General features: G+C 38.3%; 1 protein-coding gene across 37 annotated transcripts in view; it reads right to left on the minus strand.

Annotated features, from left to right (window-relative positions):
• The window catches only part of LOC124880267 (receptor-type tyrosine-protein phosphatase delta-like), a 622546-nt gene that overhangs the window by 51080 nt on the left and 549373 nt on the right, over positions 1-22093 (minus strand). For 11 of the 37 annotated variants that reach the window (XM_047385265.1, XM_047385260.1, XM_047385277.1 and 8 more), the window contains 14 exons: positions 22027-22044; positions 19240-19350; positions 17382-17393; positions 14732-15001; positions 12188-12769; positions 9446-9591; positions 7434-7578; positions 5582-5887; positions 4523-4716; positions 3478-3504; positions 2839-2956; positions 1313-1900; positions 801-901; positions 428-684 (listed from right to left, as the gene is read on the minus strand). In XM_047385265.1, coding sequence (XP_047241221.1) covers positions 428-684; positions 801-901; positions 1313-1900; positions 2839-2956; positions 3478-3504; positions 4523-4716; positions 5582-5887; positions 7434-7578; positions 9446-9591; positions 12188-12769; positions 14732-15001; positions 17382-17393; positions 19240-19350; positions 22027-22044 — 2875 coding nt within the window. The remainder of the gene's footprint in view (positions 1-427; positions 685-800; positions 902-1312; positions 1901-2838; positions 2957-3477; positions 3505-4522; positions 4717-5581; positions 5888-7433; positions 7579-9445; positions 9592-12187; positions 12770-14731; positions 15002-17381; positions 17394-19239; positions 19351-22026; positions 22045-22093) is intronic. The other 26 variants (XM_047385287.1, XM_047385263.1, XM_047385275.1 and 23 more) reach the window with 13 other exon arrangements.

Below are 22093 nucleotides of genomic sequence, written 5' to 3' on the forward strand. Positions count from 1 at the left end.
ATTTTGACAGCTGTAGTGAAGAACAAAACATTTGGAAGACTATTAAATACAATTTTAATATGTAACGCTACAAAATCGAGTTGTACAATGAACAAATATGATTATTAGAATAAATTACCAAAGATTTCAATGTAAAGCACAACCTAATGTGAAACTGATGGTGGCTTAAAGGTTTATTACATAGTATTTGAATGAACTGCAATAACATTCTGATGCGTGGATGTTTTTAAGATGGCACTAAATCATATTGGAAATAGACCCTCTCTAATTTAGCCTGACTCTCGGGTGAGGACTTCTTTCTGCTTCCACAAACTGAGGTTGTTCAGACCATCTATGTGTTGAAGGTAAAATCCTAACTGGAATTTCATCAGAAGTCAAACTACAAACAAAAGAAAAGTCCTTTTTCATGCCTATCCTCCACGCTTACCTAACTCTCTCTGACGTTTGAACTGATGGGAGCTCTACGGTCACCATCCCATCTGAATTTGTTTTCCCAATCATGTAGGGCTTGGTGCGGAGGACATCTGGGGCTGTCATGGTAGACACGCGATGCTGAAGACCTCCGGCGCTGTTCCCACGGTTGGTCAACAGGAAGGAGTACTGCGTCTCCGGTTGAAGTCCCGTGATAAGCTTCTGTGTTAACTTCCCATCCACCTCCACACTCTGCCCATTATCGTAGAGGATCTGTATGGTTAAAAAAAACAAAAAAACAGATCTTTCAAGGAGAAGCTGTAAGGATTGGTCAGGTGTTATTCATTTGTTGGAGTTGGAAACTTTGTACAAGTCCAGGAAACACTCACAGTGAAAGGTTGTGCAGGGTTGTAGGTGTCTGGAATTTCCCATGTAAGCAACACTGACGTCTTCATAGCAGCTCTCACGTGAAAATTTTTTGCAAACACTGCTAAAAGAAAGGGGGGGCAAATGACTTAGACATAAAACATTATTTCTGTCTGTCTTCCTATGACCCCCACACTAGTGCTTACCTGACAAAGTCTCCTTCAAAACCAGGTTGAAAGCAGTACTATGTTGAACTTAAAACTGTCCTCTTACCTTATTACCAACACCAGGTTTATACAGTTATGACTGACCTTTACTTAACTGACAAAACACAAAGAGACACACATACTTACTCCATGTGAGGTCTTAAATTATAGGATAACAAAAAAACTAATGATAGGGGAATATGCTAATACTAGAGTCTTCTGGTTTAGTCGGCTTTAGCTTTTTGAGGCATTAAGTTGTGAGGTCTGAGCAGGATAAGGCTGGTTTTAAGAGGGAAAATGGGCTAAGAAGGTTCGGTGTCTGGTCCTACCTTGATCCACAGGCTGTGTTCTGAATTGGACACTTGGGCTATAGGGACCAGAGCCCTTGCTGGTGAAGGCACACATTTTAATATCATAAGTAGTGTCTGCCCTGAGCCCATCTAGGAGGACAGTTGATTCCGGGGCAGTGATGAAGAGTTCTGACGGACTACGTGGGCTGTTGATGTCTTTGTACTGCAGAGCATATTTCACTATTTGACCATTTCGCTCTGCCAGCAGAACGGGCTGCCAGCTGACCTGAACTGTGGAGGTGCTGGCTCCCTCTGCTTTAATGTTCTGAGGGTAGCCGCTCGGTACTTCTTCGTTAGTGGTGACCTCTTTGACAGTCTCCTCCCCGAAGCCCACCTTGTTGCGCGCTGAAAGGCGGAATGTGTATGAGGCTCCCTTATGGATCTCTTTGGTGGTGTAGTGGTTCTCTCGCTCGGGGAACTCTATAACAGTCAGCGGGTCCACGTCTTTGCGGCCAAAGCGAAGGCGGTAGCCCTGCAGGGGCCCATGGGTTATTGCTGGGGGGTGCCACTGGAGAAGAGCTGTGCCCATGTTTGTTGTACTGACCATAAGGCGAGGTTTCTCAGGAACTATAGGTAGGAATAGAGAAAACAAAAAGGAATAGAGAAAAAGTTTTTAGAAATTTAAAGAGCAATGTTTTCTTCATTAAATCAGTGATATCAAGGTTATACAAAGGTTTATAAAAGATTAAGGTTTCAAAATACCTTAGCTTTTCCGTTTTAAGAGACATTCCATCTATTTTCTCAGAATTAATTTTCCTGGAACCTTTCATTTTAAACTGAAAAAAAATTACCACTTTGAAATGCTTTGCACTCTCTGTCCACAAAGCTTCATCTAAAAGTTCCTGGTAAACAAATGAAGTACTACGTCTCTACCAAGGATTTTCAAGGGTGAATTTTAATTCCGGTATACATTTTTTACTTTGGTAAAAGCAGTGGAAACACAAGGGAGTAATAATGGCCCCAGAAAAAAAGAAATATCCTGGCTCAAATGGTTCCTGTAATGGATGCACACCTTTTACCTTCCTGTGATTTCCAGTTCTAAATGAGATGACACAAAATGGAGTAGAGAGACCAGACGTTTTACTGCCTGTATGAAGCACAAAGATGTGCAGTGCTGCCCCTCCCCCACTTTTGCTGCAGACTGCTGGTCAGCAGGATTAAAGCAGGCAACTGAACTTTTCTTTCTTACGAGAAAAAAGAAATTCAATATTTCTGTTTGGGACAAATGCAAACTCATGGAGTGGAAAATAAAGAAACGTCACTTCTCACTTTTATTAAGGGAACTCTAAAAATCACAGACGGCACTCATCCATATATTACATTATTTTAGCTTTTTTTGTGATAGTACCATTAGAATGCTGTGTGTAACAATTGAGAAAAGAGGACTACTTTTGTTACTATTTTTTAAAGTTCTTTTAGCCTCATGACCTCTTTAAGCCTAAAGACAGACAAGTTAGAAAGAGACTGACATCCGGTTTTCATTTTTTCCGTGATGGTTGGATTACCAGCGCCAGTGGTGGTGATCAGTTTGGGCTTGCTGCGTGCACCGTCGCCCTTTGTCGTGTAGGCTGCAACCGTAATAGAGTATGTGGTCTCGGCCTGCAGCTCTGTGACGATCATTTCCTGAAAACATACATGAGATTAAACTCACACTTTGTACACATTGGTGAGCGGACATCCTTCAAACCCTTTTGATCCTTTGTAACCTCTATGTAAACTAATGTATAAAGTTAATACATTTCATTAAAACCTTAGTACAGATTTGCAATAATTGATAACAGGTGTCAATTAAAGAAGACTCAATGCTGTATTTTAGCAAAAGTTGATCCAACAAAATATTTTATGGGTGTGCTCTCTAATGCAACTAGGTTAACACCATTTAATTATTATTTATGTTTGTTTTTCGGTTAAGCTGTGCAGGTTATGGGTCACACTAAAGATGAAAAAAGTTCTGAAATGATTTATCACGAGACCAGGTCTTAGTCACAAAACTCAGCCATTTTGGCAGGTGTGTATACACCATTTTAACTAAACCTGTAATTTCTGTTTAATAAGATGTGAAGAAGAGTTAATCTTTGAAATCCCTAGTAGGACAGTGATATGTAGAGGATAAAAGCAGCAGAAAGCAAAGGTTAGATACTCACATGCTCAGTTGTATCATCGTAGTCCCACTGTGTGATAATGAAGAGTGGACAGAACAGAGACAACAGATAATCAGAGGCACAAACATTGATTGGTGAGAAAAAAATTCAAACTCCTTTTATCTGTAAAGACAAGCACCAAATATTTGTTGGGAAGACTATTTGAAGCAAAAGTAATTAACATATACATGATTTGTGTTTGTCAACTCAACTAAAATCAGTGGAGTTCAACATTGATCTCACGTACTGCCTGGCAAAAGTATTCATACTGGCTAAACCTTTTCAGCCACAAACCTAATTAGCCTGTACTTTATCAGAATTTTAAATGATAGACCAACACATAGTACCGCATAAGTGTGAAGTGGTAATGGTTTTTTAATTTTCCAATAAATAAAAATCTGCAAAGTCGTGCCACAGATTTCTATTTAGCCCTATTTACACATTGATACCCCAAAATAAAATCCAGTGCAACCAATTGGCTTTAGAAGTCACCGGATTAGTAAAGAGAGTCTATGTGTAACTTCATCTCAATATAAATCCAGCTATTCTGTTAATTTCCTCGAGCAAGGGGAAAACCACTGTTTACATCAGAAGAAGCAACTCTGGTCAGAGGTTGAACCTGTTGAAAACAACAGCCCTAAACATTCAACCATGTATCATTTTCCTTCCACTTCACAACTATGCGTCACCGTGTGCTGGATATCATATACAATCCCAATAAAATACATTCAAGTTTGTAGATGTAATGTAAAGTGACAAAATGCCAACAAGTATTTTTGCAAAAGCCCTTAAAATAATCACTGTGCAAAAGTTTTAAGCCCTCCCTAATTTCTTTATATCTAATCTAGAGGTGCAATCTTGAAACACCACTTGGAAGAAAATTGTAAGGAAATGAGAGATGACTCAAGACTTTTGCACATAGTTAATGACATTGCTCTTGGCCATTTGAAGGTGAGGAGGTGAGTGAGACAAAGAAGTATTATGTGTCTGAGGAATTAGGTGGCAGAGTGTGTGTTTCTGGTTGTGGTGGTGGTGGGTGTTGTTGTACCTGGGCATCATCAATCAGGATGTCCTTGATGACTGGCTGTCCTGTGGGCTCCCCATTAACCATCCTGACATAGTGCACCTGGTATCCTCGGATCTGACCGTGCTGCTTGGTGGGCACCGGTGAGCGCCAAATCACTTTAATTGATGAAGAGTTGACAGCCTCCACCTCGACTTTACGAGGTGGCCCACTAGGAACTGGAGGAACACCATGGGATAAAAGAAATAAGGTCAAAATTATAGAGAACCCCCCCTACCCCCATCTTTGCTTCACCCTCTTATTAAACTCCGCCCCAAAAAATGTTGCAGTGACCAAAAAAAAAAAAAAGAGCACAAAAGTGCAGAAAACTGCAACAAGCACTGCATGACAGAACTATTTCAACAATGGTAAGGAGGGAAGGAAAAAAAACAGCAAAAACAGGTCCAACAACTGACCTAATCTTGTAAAACATTAAAACTGGGTCGAGTGGATTCTAAAAACCATGGCATAAAAATGGGTTTTGTCAAAATAGAAAAGTGGAGCCAAAAGGGACTTCAAGAGTTTCATAAGCTTGAAGTACAAGAAGAGTTTTGGCTATGATGTAAGAAAAAAAATTAAAAAAAAAAAAAAAATGATTTACCATCACATGAACTCACAAAAATATTGACAACGGCCTTTAAAAAGAAAAATCTTCCACATTTTGTTCTTCCCACTGTCATGATTCAGGGATTTAAAAAAATATACATGAAAAAGTAAAAAAAACAGACAGTTGGGATTGGAAGTTAGAGGCCCGAAGCTGAAAATGCCATACCATGTGTTGAAATTAAGCAGCGAGAAGTGTAAAAAAAAAAAAAAAAAAATGTGCTTGTGAGAGTCAGTTTGGATAAAAAAAAAAAACGGTTTTCCAGAACAGGGCTGACAGTATCGAGTGGTCACAGTCATTTCAGAAGAAGGCAGAGGGAATAGAGAAGAGGTATCAGCAGATATATGCTGTTAGTATCTGGTGGGGGGGGGGTTAGGTTAGAAAAGGGAGGCTGGATTTGCAGCTTGGAGTTTTTGTTTTTATTTTTAGCAAACACATACCATCCTCCTCCGTGCGGATAAGCTGCTGCAGGCTCTCAGGTCCTGCTCCGACATCCGTGTGGGCAGTGACCGTCACGCGGTACTCAGTCCATTTTTCCAGGTTCTCCAAAAGGTACTTGGAGCTCTCCGGAGGGATGCCGGAGACTTGGCGAGCGGCGGTGTCCTCCCCTTCAGTGGCAGCATAGTGAATGGCGTACTGTGTCAAGATCCCGTTTTGTAGCTCTACAGCCGGCGGCCGCCAACTTACCAGAATACTGGTAGAGCTGGGGCTGTGGCACTTTACATCCTGAGGCGGGGCAGTAGGTTCTGGACAGTGAAGCGGTTTGGCAGCAGGTCCGTTTTGTTGTCATTTGATTAAGATTTGTTGGTTGAGGCCATTCATTGAGTTGGATTTGTTGTTTTTTTTTTTTTTTTTGTAAAGGAGGTTCAGGTTTTTGGTTTTGATCAGGATGATGATGGAAGAATTGAAAGAAAAAGGGAAAAGGAAAATAAAATGATGAAATGAAAAAAGCACAAGGAATCTTATGGATAAAGAAAACAAACTTCAAATCACAAATAATAAGAAACAAAGGTAGAAATAAAACACAAATATATGTACGTTTACAATGAATGGAATGACTGAAAAAAGGACAGCTTTACCAGATGTCACCTACCTTCGTCGTGAAAAAATATATTTATATAAAAATAAAAACAGAAAACTTCTTTTCATTGACTTCATAAATAGCTTGAGATAAAAACTTCAAATGAATTGAAATAAGATATATTTTGCAAGCAGTTACCATCAATCCAAAAACATAAAGGTTGATGCTGCAGTTAATTTAAAAAAAGGAAAAAATGTGGTATTTGTCACCAACCTTTCCGAAGACTGTTGGTTTGTGGTAAAAGCCTGACTGTACAACAGAGAACTTAGCAAGGAGATATGACTGATTCATTACATTCTGATAATATCGGCATGCATGTGTTTATTTTAATATCTTTGCAGGATTTAAATCTCTGAGCATTTGTACCCACCTGATTACCTGCCTCTGACTTTCAGACCCCTCAGATTTATGCTAAGAGTCCAAACTCAGACCAGAAATCTGGTATATTGATTTATTTATTTTTTTATTCTGCGAACTGATTTGTAACATGACAAAAAGCAGAATAAATTTGGAGTAAATTGCTGAACACAAATGTCTAATTTTACTTTTTTTTTTTTACATAAATCTGAGGTCTTTAGGGTAGGTATGTATAACTAGAAAATTGCTTTGAGCTTTCTATGCTTATGTAACTCAGAAGGTTTACTCTGTTAAATGTTAATGGCAAATTAAAAGAAAAACAAATTTGAGATTTAACCTTCTGTCTCCATCAAACATAGCTACATAGAAAGCTCAATCTAAACCTTTACTTACTCTCCTTGTTTGGCTGCAGTGCAGCGTCAGGAGACAAGGTTTCCAAAGCTCCATTTCAATCCCTTTAATTATTCTAAAATTGACACAGATGTGGGCATTCACATAAATAATTCAGGGACTTGAGGGTCAATTTTACTCAAAACCGTTTTGTGCACAACAAAGCATAGGAGCGAGGGGTTTTGTAAACCTTGCTTCTGATTTTGAAGGAAGCCTAGTTGCAGTGTATATGCAGCCTTTTAAAAGGTTTATGTCACACAGCTTTTTTTGTTTTTACAATCCATAAACTTAGATATAAAAATTTTTCAAATGCATCAGAGATTAAAAGGGAAACAAAGTTATCCAAAAAAGGATGACTGACATCTCTGTCTTTTTGACATGTTTGGACTAAAAAGAAAAATGCATTTGAAAATACGTGTCTTCCCAGATAATTCAAACTTGGTCAGATAAAGAAGAACACCTACGTGTCTGTGGAGTTTCCGCAGAGATGTCACTGGTGTAAGCTCCAACTCCATGTTTACTGCGGGCGGCCAGACGAAAAGTATATGTGGTGAAGGGCTTCAACTCCTTAAGCAGGTATGTGGTTGTTGGCTCAAAGCTGATTCGTTTCTGTGAAGAAAGTTTTCTGTCATTTGATTTCTCCTTTTTTAACACAGAAACTCTCAACGCCTGAAGTACCCCCAGTTCTGGTTGGACCCTCAGGACCATTAGGAGGATGAGGTTTCTGTGAGCGAGCAGATTAACATCCTTGGTTTATATACTGTAATTTATCAGGTATGTAGGTAGAATTCCTGCTTTACTTGCACTGCCATACTTGCACAATGATCACCTGCACTGTTGTATTGCTCTTGCATCTTATACTGCTTTATACTTACTCTCACTCACTTAAAACTGTGCACATATATTTATATTATATTGTAGATATGTTTATACTGTTTAATTTGTATTGTATTGCACCGACTACGCTAAAACAAATTCCTTGTATGTCCAAAAACGTACTTGGCAATAAAGCTTTTCTGATTCTGATTCTGAATTCCAAGAATAGCTTTATAATTTAGGTATTGTCAGTGGTTTAGCATTCTGCTGGGTAGAGGAGACCAGCCTCCCCTCCAATGTGAAAACAGAGCTTAGTAAGACCTTAGAGATCAGTAAAAATAATTCTAAGATTGTCATGATGGACTGAGTCCAACAACTGCAGACACTTGGAGGAAGGATACATGTGTGCAAAGCTTAAAAATGATCTAATCTTATATTATGGAAGTATAATTTAGGACAGAAAAAGCTTAAAAAAAAATATTTGTTGGCACAATTATTGGCACCACTAACAATTCCTTTAATATAAATAAAACTGAACATTTTTCTTACTTATACTTTGCTATTTTAATTTGATCAGAGCATTGAGAGACTTTTATTCTGCAATCCATGACTTCCTGTTTCTGCTGGAGTGTAAATAAGATGTGACAGAGGTTACTAAAAAATAACTACTTGCTTAAACTTGCTCATATCCTCCGCCAGAGCAATAATTATGAAGTTCCACACAACTGGAACTGTGACAAACAAAGCAGGTAAAAAAATGTTCAAAGCTTGCCGTTACAAAACTGCAGGAATTGGTGGCATTTTGGTCTCGTCTCCGTAACTATCATCAGATGCTAACTTTATGGCAAATGGTTGTTTTTGGTAGCGTAAAGTTTGCTGCTCAAGCAGGAACCGTGTGATTTGGTCAGATGAGACCAGGACTGAGCCAACAAACATTTCTGGTGTAAAACAAAGGATGAATATATGTGGAAAACCACCACATGCCTGTTAAGCATGGCAGTGGAAATGTGATGTTGTGGTCCTGTTTCTCTTCCAGGGACCCTGGGACTAAAAGGAACACTATAAACGGCTCATCACTGAGCCTTAAATGAAATGAAATGACAGTTTGGATGTAGTTTGGGTAAGAAGACACCCTTGTAATAAACATTGTGTTTATGTTTAAAGGCATTTTACGCAATCTTAACAGTGCCAGTTAACAAGGAAGAGGTTTAAGGTATATATCATCCGATTCTGAATACTTTAAGGAGCTAACTTTAAAAGGGTGCAGGGTTACACGCATAATTTGTCAAAATGAATTACCTGAGACAGTTGAAACACAAAAACTAATTTCACCTTATTGTTTTTATTATTGGTCAAATATTGCAATCATAACACAAAGTAAAATTAAGTAACTGCTGCCACCCATTATCTGCAAATTTCAAACTCAAATATAAAAATGCTTAAGAAATTATAAAGAAAAGTTGTCAATTTGTTAATTACAGCAGAGTTAAACTAACAACAGTACTGTAAGTTATTAAGAAGGATTAACAAGCAACTCTTAAAAAAACTATTAAAAACCACAACCGCCTTGTTATTGTTATTCAAAATCTGGATATATTCAGAATAATTCTTATGCACAAGCAGACTTTAAATGTCAACTGTTAACACTGTAAGTAATTACCTCTTCTTTGTCATCCTTCTTTCTATACATTAGTTCATATCCGGTCACTTGGTTTTCCAGTCCCGTCTGTGCCGGAGCGTTCCATGAAAGCAAAATACTTGTTTCTGATTTGGCTTCTCCTTTAAAGTCAGTCGGCTGGGAGGGAACTGGAAATAAAAAGATGAGTTCATAATGATCCACATTATGTGCAATATATTGTGATTTTGGTCACGCTTGTGGACTAAACAGCGGAATGGATGGGGCTGAAGGGATATCAGTTTTATCATCTTTGTGCAAGAGATACAGCTCACAGAGGTTTCTGTCACTGTAAATCCCAGGTTCTCCACAATACCTAGTCAGCTCTGCTTCTGCTTGCTGCTGCATGTTGCGACCCACCAACTCTGCAACACCTGTTTTTATTGCAAGAGACTCCCTAATAATATCTCTATTTTTAGCTTGTGCTCTGCGTTTGATGACCATAGCTCCATTGTAAAAGATTTCAGGGTTAATAAAAGCTTCATTATGTTTTTTCTTCTTAAACGTTTGACTCATTTTAAAGCTATGTTATTGTAATTTGATCAAACTAAAGAATATACAGTAAAACTGGAATGTATTCTCACATTGGTTCTCTTAAACTGTAGGGAAAATATACTTCTCAACAGAAATGACAGCAGAAGAAAACTTGTACAGAAACGTTTTGACTTATTTGTATTTGTGTACGAACAGCAATATATTGGCTACAGATTTTTTTCAAAGCAATTACTTTTGTTTTTTATACACAGCTGAAAAAAAATAAAGGGCACACTTAAACAACACAATATAACTCCAAGTAAATCAAACTTCTGTGAAATCAAACTTAGGAAGCAACACTGATTGACAATCAATTTCACATGATGTTCAAATTGAATAGATAACAGGGGGAAATCTTTGGCGATTAGCAAGACACTCAATAAAGGAGTGGTTCTGCAAGTGGGGACCACAGAACATTTCTCAGTACCTATGCTTTCTGTGTAAGCTGTGGCAAGAAGGTTTCCTGTGTCTGTCAGCGTAGTGTCCAGAGCCTGTAGGCGCTACCAGGAGACAGGCCAGTACACCAGGAGACATGGAGGAGGCCGTAGGAGGGCAACAACCCAGCAGCAGGACCGCTACCTCCACCTTTGTGCAAGGAGGAAGAGGAGGAGCACCGCCAGAGCCCTACAAAATGACCTCCAGCAGGCCACAAATGTGCATGTGTCTGCACAAACGGTTAGAAACCGACTCCATGAGGATGGTATGAGGGCCCAACGTCCACAAACGAGGGTTGTGCTCACAGCCCAACACCATGCAGGATGCTTGGCATTTACCAGAGAACACCAGGATTGGAAAATTCGCCACTGGCACCCTGTGCTCTTCGCCGATGAAAGCAGGTTCACACTGAGCACATGTGACAGACGTGACAGAGTCTGGAGACACCGTGGAGAACGATCTGCTGCCTGCAACATCCTTCAGCATGACCGGTTTGGCAGTGGGTCAATAATAGTGTGGGGTGTCATTTCTTTGGAGGGCCACACGGCCCTCCATGTGCTCGCCAGAGGTAGCCTGACTGCCATTAGGTACCGGGATGAGATCCTCAGACCCCTTGTGAGACCATATGTTGGTGCGGTTGGCCCTGGGTTCCTCCTAATCCAGGACAATGCTAGACCTCATGTGGCTGGAGTGTCAGCAGTTCCTGCAAGATGAAGACATTGAAGCTATGGACTGGCCCGCCCGTTCCCCAGACCTGAATCCGATTGAGCTCATCTGGGACATCCTATCTCGCTCCATCCCCCAACGTCACGTTGCACCACAGACTGTCCAGGAGTTGGTGGATGCTTTAGTCCAGGTCTGGGAGGAGATCCCTCAGGAGACCATCCGCCGTCTCATCAGGAGCATGTCCAGGTGTTGTAGGGAGGTCATACAGGCACATGGAGGCCACACACAATACTGAGCCTCATTTTGACTTGTTTTAAGGACATTACATCAAAGTTCGATCAGCCTGTAGTGTGTTTTTCCACTTTAATTTTGTGTGTGACTCCAAATCCAGGCCTCCATTGGTTAATACATTTGATTTCCATTGATGATTTTTGTGTGATTTTGTTGTCAACTCATTCAACTTTGTACAGAACAAAGTATTCAATGAGAATATTTCATTTATTCAGATCTAGGATGTGATATTTGAGTGTTCCCTTTATTTTTTTGAGCAGTGTATTTATAAGTCATGCAGTATATTATGTTTAATTTTGCTTTCTTTACATTGTTTTCTTAGAGGATGCGTACCAGAAAGTAACAAATGTATATATTTACCAACATTCTTTATATTTTAAAGATAATGTAACTTTTTTACCATTTTATCCCTTCCCACTTCCATTTTGTATACAAACCATTTCCAACAGATTTGTCTTCTTGAACCCTTGCATGTCAGCTCATTCTTTTGGTATTTCTTTTGGAGTATTTTCATGAATAATACAAAAATGGTTAGTAAAAAAAACTTAAATCTTACTTTTTGTAAATTGTTTATACTTTGTATTACATCTTAACAGTTATTTTGTTGAGTCGCTGATAAATATTGTTTAATGGAGTCATCTAACCACATTTCCATAGAGCAGACGTCTATACACAAGAATAACTTTAAATCATCACTTGTCAAAGCAGGTACAAATGATGATGGTAAACATTATAATTTTTTTTTTTTAAAGACTGATTAAACACTGCCACATTTTGAGAAAAAAATGAAAGCAAACCCACCCCCAGTTTTGGCGATGATTTGCAGCTCAGGAGACAGGGGTCCATCACCCACAGAGGTGTAGGCCAACACTTTGATGTAGTAGGTCTTATTTGGGATGAGGCCCTGGATGGTGACAAAGTTAGATCCCCGAACTATCTGCTTCTCCCAGAGGTTAACGTGCTGGCTGGAATCCATGGTGTAGTACACCCTGTAGCCCATGATCTGCCCGTTTGGCTCCTCCGGCTCATCCCACTGGATGACTGCCGTGGTCGCACTCATCATGTGACCACGGACCTGCCTTGGTGCAGTACTGGGTGCCTGCTCTGCCGTTTTGGCCTCGATGATCTCGCTGGGCGGCCCTCGCCCAATGTTGTTCACAGCCACCACCCTGAACTCATAGTCGGAGTAGGGGCTAAGGCCTCCCACGCTGTACCGGGTGGTGGCCACGCCATCTATCTCCTTGTACAAGTCATCTAAGTACTTGGACTTGTGCTGGATTATGTAGTAGGACACCGGCTCAGGGTTGCCAGAGTCCCAAGTCAGCGTGATGCTGGTTGCTGTGCGTTCAGTCACCACCGGAGTGCCAGGAGCCTTGGGTAGTGCTGCAATGATAGTTATAGTATAAATACTAATACAAATACAAATATATGGCAAATATCAGAAGGTTTTATCTCTGTAATTTATTTTAGAAGCCCCAGATTCTTGTACCGTCTGTGTTTAGCATTTTACTGTGCTGCTGCTGCTGTTGTTGTTGCTGTTAATCTTTAGATTTCTCTTTATCACTTTAATAATTAAACAGGTAAATTTATTGCTTTAATTCTACACAGATATCAGAGCAATAGATCGTGTTTATATGCCATCTGAAGCAGACTACTGGGGGAAGCCTCTGCCACACTGTTATATTGTGACTAATATCTATATGTTTTGTCTCAGAAAAAAAGCTGTGAGCATGTTTGCAGGCTGGAGTTTACCCCTTGTGTACATCTGAATCTGGCAGTGCTATCTGGATTATCATTCAAGGGACAAATGTTACCATTTCTTCACCAAACAGTACGCACTTTTTTGCACCTGTCCTTTTAGAAATAGAGAGCTTGTTGCTTTGTAGTTCTCTGTCTGACAGATAAGCATTTTACTGTAATCTTAAGCTTGTATCATATGTACCCAGCCTGGTGCCAGAGTTTTTCTACAGCTTTATGAAAGGATTTGAAAATGACTTGTCTCGACAGTGAGTGGTGGGTACGTTTCTGACAGTAGTCTCTACTTGTACGCTTTTTGAATAACAAACACTAGCTGCAAGATAAACTGTTTACATTCTTGGTACATGAATATTATGAATATTTTGAGCATTCTGAAAAGTGACATATGAAGAATCTCTGTCATTAGGATCACTCCAGAATGGGACATGCCCTGTGACATCTGGTGTTTGTAACTTATATCATTTTTAAAACGTTTTTATTTTCCTGAAAAAAATATTTTTCCCATAGAAAAGAGCAAGCTTTAACATCCTTCTTTGTCTTTAAAGAGTTATGTGTTCTTTAAAGACCAACTACTTCCTTTTATTTTACTCTAGAAACACCATTTAAACTTTAAACAGGTCACTAGACAATGGCCTATTACCAAATGATTAGGCTTTTTAATATCATTTACTTTTTTTTATAAGTCATTGTATATGGTTTATTGAGATTTTGGTTTGATACTGCTTTTTTCCACCTAAAGCTGAAGATGTCACCAACGTTACTGCTCACATGGACTCCCACATTTCATATTTTTCTCCAAACAAATTATTTGTGCTGCCACATCTTTAACCATAAATTACAAACAATTCGTGGATCAAAACGTAGGTAAAGTCACCCTCCTTGTGTGTAACTTAGCACATAACAAATAACAGTATCATCAGCAATTTGAACTACAGGCCCCAGATTAAAGAAAATTCCACCCACTTCTTCATGGATATTTTCTTGAGATTGAAAGTCTTCCGTACCCAGACTTAACTTTATGTGTTGTACATGTAACACAATGGTTTGTACCATTATAACATAATAGATTTGAATGTTTTATCACAATTTTAGTTAAATCTTAACAAAACATTGTGCTAAATTTATGAAAAAAAAACAAAAAAAACAACCTTGTTAGAATTGTTTATTCATTTCAAGGCTTTCAGCTAATTTGGCTTATACCATTTACACAGCTTGTTTTTGTGAAAATGCAATATTTTCTAGCTTGTATACAAAATCCTTTTATAAATAAAAAAATAATGTAACATTAAAATGATGAAAATTAGGATTTATATTATCATTATGTTGCTGCTATATTTCTTGTCTTAATGAAAGCATTTTGAAATGATTGGTATCAGAGTCCGTGACTCTAAACTTAACTTCCTATCTCTGTTGTTGGTCTACTGTTTGGGATTTTATTTTAAGTGGACCTATGATGTTATCTAACCAACTCTGCGGCTATGCTTTGTGTGGCCATTTATTAAAACATGTTTTGTACATATAAGGTTAACAATATATCTGCTGTAAATCAATCTGTGAAAAACTGAAGTACGGTGAAAGCATGGTTACCTTTTACTGTTATCTGGGCTACAGCCTCTATCACCCCAAGTGTTGACATGGCGACACAAGTGTAATTGGCCGACTGCCGCACGTCTGTGAGCTCTAAGACGTTCCGTCCAATGGGCATGTCGTCCTCCGGGGTGAGGTCCTCGGCACCCAGCATCCACTTGACGTACGGCATGGGCGAGCCCACAGCTACACAGGTGATATTCACGCTGCCACCTGGCATGATCTCATTGTCTGTCGGTGGGATGGAGAATCGGGGTGGGACTCGCCGCACTGAGAAGAAATAACCAGTATTAGAATGTAAACCAAGATTAAAAATGGATGTAAAACAAAACGTATCTTTCATAACAGTTTTCAAAAACTTAGATTGCTCAAAAACTAATAGACAAGAAAATAGTATCACGACGATAAGCTTTGATCTGTAGGATTCAAATGAAAGCAGTTTCATATAACAAATGAAAAATACATTGTAAGCACTTTTCAAGCTGTAGATGTAGTGTTGAATGGGTGAACACCAACATGAGCACCATCACAAAATACAACATCGTATTCATATAGATATATAGTGAACATGTTGCCAGGCAGTTGAATACAAAGAAACAATTGTTTGACAAAAAAGGTTTCCCACTGATCCTTACATAACACAGGCACATACCCTACAAAAACATTAGAATAGCACATATTACAATGAGAACCTGTGATTTTCTGTGCGTGTTCTTTTTAAACTTAGTCAAAACAAACAAAAACAAAAAAAACAGGACGGTCAAATGTTATGCATTTTCCCTTTAGCATTGCTGAAAAGTGATTGCAGAAAAAAACAACAAGGGTTGGAAACAAACCTACAATTCTGTAGATTAGAAAACCTGCAACCTGCAAGAGATGTACTGAGAAATGAAAGTGTTCCCTGATCTTGGCCCCTTCTCAAACACATCATTGGCTTCAGCCTCCAGGACCAACTAATTTGGATTTCTACTAAATGTAGGCACTAAGACTTAACCGCCTCATATAAGACATTAACTGTTTAAGTGTTAGTAAAGGATAATACTCCTGCAAGTGTGATGGAAAAGAAAAAAGCACGATTGTAAGAATTCCAGGAAAAACATTTGTGTCGTGAAAAGAACATGAGACACTCGAGACACATCTTGAAGATCAGCTGACCTTTGTAGCTTTTTTGGCATGATTAAGATTAATTTTTCTTTTATCTGAATCCAATGTGCTGTAATTGCGAACTATATGGATACTGATTGGTGTTTATTAATGCATAACATTTGACTGCAACAGTGGATGCATATAGTTAAAGTCTTCCACAGAAAAAAAAGATCAGTTACACTGGACAAAACTTGTATAACATCATGGACACAGAAGTGACTTCAAGGACTTTTGGAGGTGAGCAAAAGTGCATCATGCAAACAGGAATATGGGTTTGTATAATGCAAAATGAAAGAGTTCAAGGATTTAGCAAATTAAAGAGGAAAATTGTTCTAAATATGGTTAATATATGGTCTTAGTAGTCCAAAGTGGGAGAAGAAAAAAAAAAAACAGACTAAGCATGCTGCTTTCCTGCAGCTTCTTTTGATTAGGATTTGTCACCAATAAAAAGTTAATTTTGTACACAGGAGCAAACAAAACAGACAAGCTTAAAGAAAAGGTTCATATTTAAAGGTGACCTCAGTGTTACTGCTCGTGACATTTAAGGTGGATTACTACCAGCTTTCATAATGTGCTTTTAAGTAGACCTATTAAAAAAGTGAATTTTTTTTTCACATCACTTATAACTTCCTCTAATTTCTGCTCCTCTAACCTTAGGATGTGTTCACTTTACTCAGCTATAATGTCAGCATGTGCTTCCTGTTGCCAACTCTTGAAGCCCATTCTGAGGAGCGGGAGGTAGCTCTCCAGAGAGGAGATCGAAGGGAACTGCCTGCATTATTAAATACAACGTTTCTCTCATTCAATATTTAATTAATATGCAATTGGATTGCACTTCCCACAGACATAATATTATCCTGCTCATTTGAATATCATTACCTCTGTTAAGACTTGTGGATAAGAGTCTGAATGCATTCTTTCATGACTTCTCCAGCAGTAACGTGCTTATCAAAGGGAGTGTATAATCTTTGCGAGAGGGATTGTTTTTATAGCTTGGCGTTAGACTATAGTGCCAATTCTTGAACAGATTTTTATCTATGGGAAACAACACTTGTGGAGATGTCTGAATGGGGTTAGGCAGAGTTAGTCGTCCGTTTCCTCAGGTCAGATCTCATGTAAGCTAGGAGTAAACCCGAGCAGGAACACTGTGATGTTAAGAGGCTGGGTGTCAAAAGTTAGGAAGGGAGCATGCAAATAGACAGTCAAGCAGATGCAAATATCAACCTCCCACCATTCTGCCTCTAGGAAGTAAACATGCACCACCTGTTGGACAGTCATGCATTCTGACAAAGAGCCAGGGACAGTTTCAGCAGAAACAAGATTGAACAACACTGAATGTGCAACAGAAAAAAAAACAATATGCTGAGAGGCAAAAGCAAATATAATCAAAGAATGTCGTTTTCAATGTCTTGAAGATGCGATTTCCTGTTTTTTTTGTGATGGAAATAAGGCAAATTGATTCCCATAAAACGTAACTTGGTGAAGAAGTAAAAATCACACCAACCTTCTCGTAGCTCTGAAGGATGTAGGGGTGTGGATGCAGAACAAAAATGAAATAAGGAAAGGAGAAAAACAAGGGAAATACAGAGAGTAAGAAGGCCATGTTTTAGGTGCTCAAATGCTGCGGAAAACATTTTGGAGGACCTTAAATCCTAAGTGAAGGGAGCCCTGTGTTTCTCCGCAACACCAACAGCAACACCTCAACAGTGCTGAAAGTAGTATTTACTCACTCTGACCCACGTTGTATCTAATCAAGGGGTTTCAAGCTCCAGCCTTTGGGTACTGATGTCCTGCAACTTTTTGATTTGTCCCATGTCCAGTACATCTGAATTATATGGCCCAATTGTCTCCTCAGCATGCAGACATGCTCCAGAGACAAAAATTATGATTCCATTGTGTTGAATAACCATTGGATTTTTTTGTATATGAGAAACGATAGCTCCAAAACAGAACTACTTTTTTTTTTGTTTGCTTTCACACTGCGAAGGATCTCTATGGCCATGTAATGATTGGTTGATGATCATTAGGAGGCTATGTCAATCACGTACGAATCACCACACTGTCTCCTTCAGGTACACAAACGTGTTTTTCCTGCCGTTTAATTAGGGTATTCCACACCGAACTAATACAAGAATGGGTAGTGGTGAGTAAAAGTGGGATAGTAAAAGTTTGTCATTTTTCTTGTATATAAATATTTTCTTGTATATACATATATTCTTGTTCAATGTATCCATTTATTTTTTTTCTATCAAGTTAGAATCAAAAAATGGCCTACATTTTTTTTTATTTGGATCTCACATAAAAGGATACCCATCTGTTTGAAACAAAAACATTTTGTTTAAGACAGAGAACTTTACAAATGGCTCCATTACATACTAAAGAAAACTGTCAAAATACAAAACTGCGAAAGCAATATATGTAACATTAATGCCCCCTGAGACATCTCAAGCTTTTTCTTGAGCTAGGAAAGTCCACATTGATAGGGTAGACATAGAAGGCCTAATAAAACCAGATTTAAAGCTGTAAACTGCCACAGCTTTTGCAGTGAAAAGTCTCTGAACTGGGTTAAAAGGTGACGAGAACTGTGGAACTGCGGTCCGAAAGCTCCTAATATTGAAAACATGTCTATGAATATCAGCTACACAAATTAAGGGAATACATTGTGTTGCTAGCCCTTTTAAAATGAATTTGAAAATATCTGAAAGTAACTGGGCTTTGTTGTTTTCGAAATTCAAATAAAGCTTCAGTTGAAGTGAGGTAAAACTAATTAATAAATTCTGTTTGCCCAGAGAAAATGATAATTTGAGGTAAAATTCAACAGCTCTGTTTTGGCTGCCGCATGAACGGTGTTTGCACGGTAACAACTTGAAGATATATTGAAAAAAAAAATATGTGTAGAGTAAAATTAAATGCAGCTTCCTGATTCTCTTAAATTGCATCCTCAGTAATGGGATTACAGGTGGCTTAGTGTTTATCAGTAGGAGAAAGGAAAAAAAAGGATATTTTCATGGCTGGAGCTGATGGAGGAGGTCTTTCACCCCCTCCACCAACTCCGGCAGTCAGCTTTTTAAAACCAATTAGTAGATAAATGCTGCAAGCAGTCTCGTCACTGGTGTTAGGCTAGGGATAATCAACGGAAATGGACCAGAAACACATAACAGAGCAGATACTGTAGGTTCAAATCAGTGCAGGTAAGTTGAGTGCAAGGAACAGAAAATAAACTATAATAGAGCATACTTACATTGACCTCAAAACATACGGACCCTTGCAGATTATGTATTGATTTAAACGCTTCTTGTCAAATTTTAAAGTCAATGTGATACTAATGTTTGGCTAAAGCAAACATGGATGTTGTTTCCTACCTCTGACGTAAAGATTAGCTGGGGCAGAATAGCGAGTCCCATCGTTGTTGGTTGCCACACACTCATACTTCCCCTGGTCCGGTTCCTCGCTGTGCTCTATCTGCAGGGCTCCTAGTTGGAATGGCAAACGGGGGTAACAAAATGCATGTGGTAAACTTGGATCATAAGCAAAATTTATCTTCTGCATTCACCTTTCATGTCTGAGGTTAACTGGTGTGTTCTTGCTTCAGAACCATTAGATTTTAGACTTTTCTGCGCCTATTGTTATCATATAAATCAAGTCAAATGGGGGTTCCCATTGCAGATGGACAAATTGCAAATTGCAATTATGCAAAACATTGCAATACAACAAAAATCATTTCTATTATCAGAGCCAAAGTAGCAAACCAACAAATGATCAGTAAAATAAAGCAAAAAACGGAAAAGAAAGAAACTAAAAAAAACAGTATTCCCCTAATGTAGTTAATAGCAATAATAATAATAATTTATAATTTTAATCTTTTTCTGAGTAAAAAAATAATTTGGATTGTGTAAAAAAGATGCTAATTTTAATGCCAATTAGGCATGGGCTGGTTTCTGGTGTCAAGGTATTCAAATGTTTTAAAAGGTTACAGTCTAAAAGCAGCTGTTCCTGCACACTGAGAGCCAGCTGGCTGAAAGAAGGCTACAAAATTTTCCTCTTGCTTGCATGACCAACAAATGTGGGTCTTTAGAAAAATTTCTCATTGCAAAAAACAATCATTTATGCTGCATAATCTAAAGATTTTTACTTCCTTCAAATTCAGACGTTTACATACAGTTGCTTGGTATTTAATAGAATTGCCCTTTAAACATGGCTCAAATGTTTTCCTTCTACAAGCTTCTCACAATCATTTGCCTTTTCCTCCTGACAGAACTGGTATAACTGAGGTTTGTAGCTCACCTTGCTCACACAAACCTTTTCAGCTCTTTTAATCAGACTTTTTATGTTGCTTTTAGAGTAATAGATTCTTCCCCTCTGAGTGGACAGTGATGACCAGACTTTCCCATGTTGTTTATACTTATATAAATACTTGTGTGTAAAAATGTACAATGTATTTATACTGTATTTTTTCCTAAATCTAGGTATCAATTTCAAAATATCAACAAATAAATGTTAGATAATAATATAAGTGTTAAAGTAATTTGTTCTGCTTATTTTTACAGCAGTAAGAATAAATTCCACATTTTTGTTTACAATCTTTGTCTGAATACCTTGATACCGGAAAGCCTTGTTATTATTTTACTCGTCGCTGTGAGAGTATCATACCGACCCATGCCTAGCGCCAATGACAACAAAAAACCCAAACGAGTGATTTTTACTTTGAATAGGAGGGGCAAGCCCATAAATATACAACATGTCACTGGACTGGTCATTATGGGGATGAGTGATTCTGCTTCAGGGAAACATGGATCGAACAAAAGAGGTTACAGTATAAGAAAGCAGCGTAACAAGGGAGGACAATTTAAAAAACAAAACAAAAAGAAAATTTAGGTATGATTTTTTTAGCATATTCAATCACAGATCAGTTGTAATATTCAGCCTACAGGATAATTTGGACTTCACCAGGGTGAAGTATCTTTGGAAAAAGAAAAAAGAAGCGGCAGCATGTGCAAAAAAATTGTGCCGCTCAGATAATCTGGAAAAAAATGTTTATTGAATCATTAATTCAGGCAAAACCAACATAGAACCCTCTAACAAAAGGTGTGACATGCAAATCTTGGCAAGAAATGTATGTCGGCACAACTTACAACCTTCTGACAACCCTTAGCTGAAAAATAAAATGCAATTGTATTAGAAGACAAAATTCAAAATACGGCCTGAGCCAACAAGAAAGTATAACCAACCACTGCTATAGCTTGTGTTAAGCCATAAAAAGACACCCATAAAAATCCACCAATGGGATCAGCAGTGTGGTGTCACATGACTCAAAAGAAAAATGGCTTTATGCATCAACAACTCTCCCGCTCCATGTCACACGGCAAAAATGAGCCAATCAGGTCCTCGCCAGACTCTACAGTTTGCCTTTTCCCAAAACCCTGAAGAAAAAAAAATAAAAAACATCAAAAAAGATAAAAAAAAACAAGAAAAGTAAGAAAAATAGGTGAAAGAGGGAGGTGGGAAAAAAAGCACCGTAGAAACTTTATCAAAAAAGTGGTTGTTTGGGCTTTTTTGTAGAGGTACAGGAGAGGAAAGCAAACAGAAGAAATGGAAAAAAAATAGTTTGCAAAGATAGAAAGAAGTCTTTGGGAGGAAAAACGCAGAATGAGAGGCAGTGTTGTCTTCAGCATGATTCCACAGCATCTGCGCATGTTTTTTTTTTTTTTTTTAGTGCTGAACAAGAAACAGCTAAGGGGGGAAAAATGCTTCGTTGTTTTAGTTGGACAAAAAAGAGGGACACATGATTGGCTATGGCCAAAAAGGAAAAAAAAAAAACAAAAACAAAAAATGAGCATTAAAATATAGTTTGGAAAAAAAAAAGAATTGTCATTGTATATGCTTATTAGAGCCAGGGCAAGCATATCACAACTGAGCTAAAACAATAAAAAAAAAAAACAAGAACACAAAAGAGTAAATAATGCATAGACACAATGATAAATGCAATTTTAGTCAACCAAAACCAGGACAAATAAGGAGGATGGGTCCATATGAACGAAATGGGAGTCAGTCTTTGTAAACAGGACAAAAATGGGGATGTACAGATGGCTTGACAGCAAGAATGAATTTGTATTATTTTCATTCTGTGAACGTCAGTTCAGCACTCTTACCTCTTATTGGCGTACCACCTGGGTGGATAATATGAATGCAAATAAGATTGGAAAGAAGAAGCATTAG

This window comes from Girardinichthys multiradiatus, chromosome 14 (genome assembly GCF_021462225.1).
Source record: "Girardinichthys multiradiatus isolate DD_20200921_A chromosome 14, DD_fGirMul_XY1, whole genome shotgun sequence".
Lineage (NCBI taxonomy): Eukaryota > Metazoa > Chordata > Actinopteri > Cyprinodontiformes > Goodeidae > Girardinichthys > Girardinichthys multiradiatus.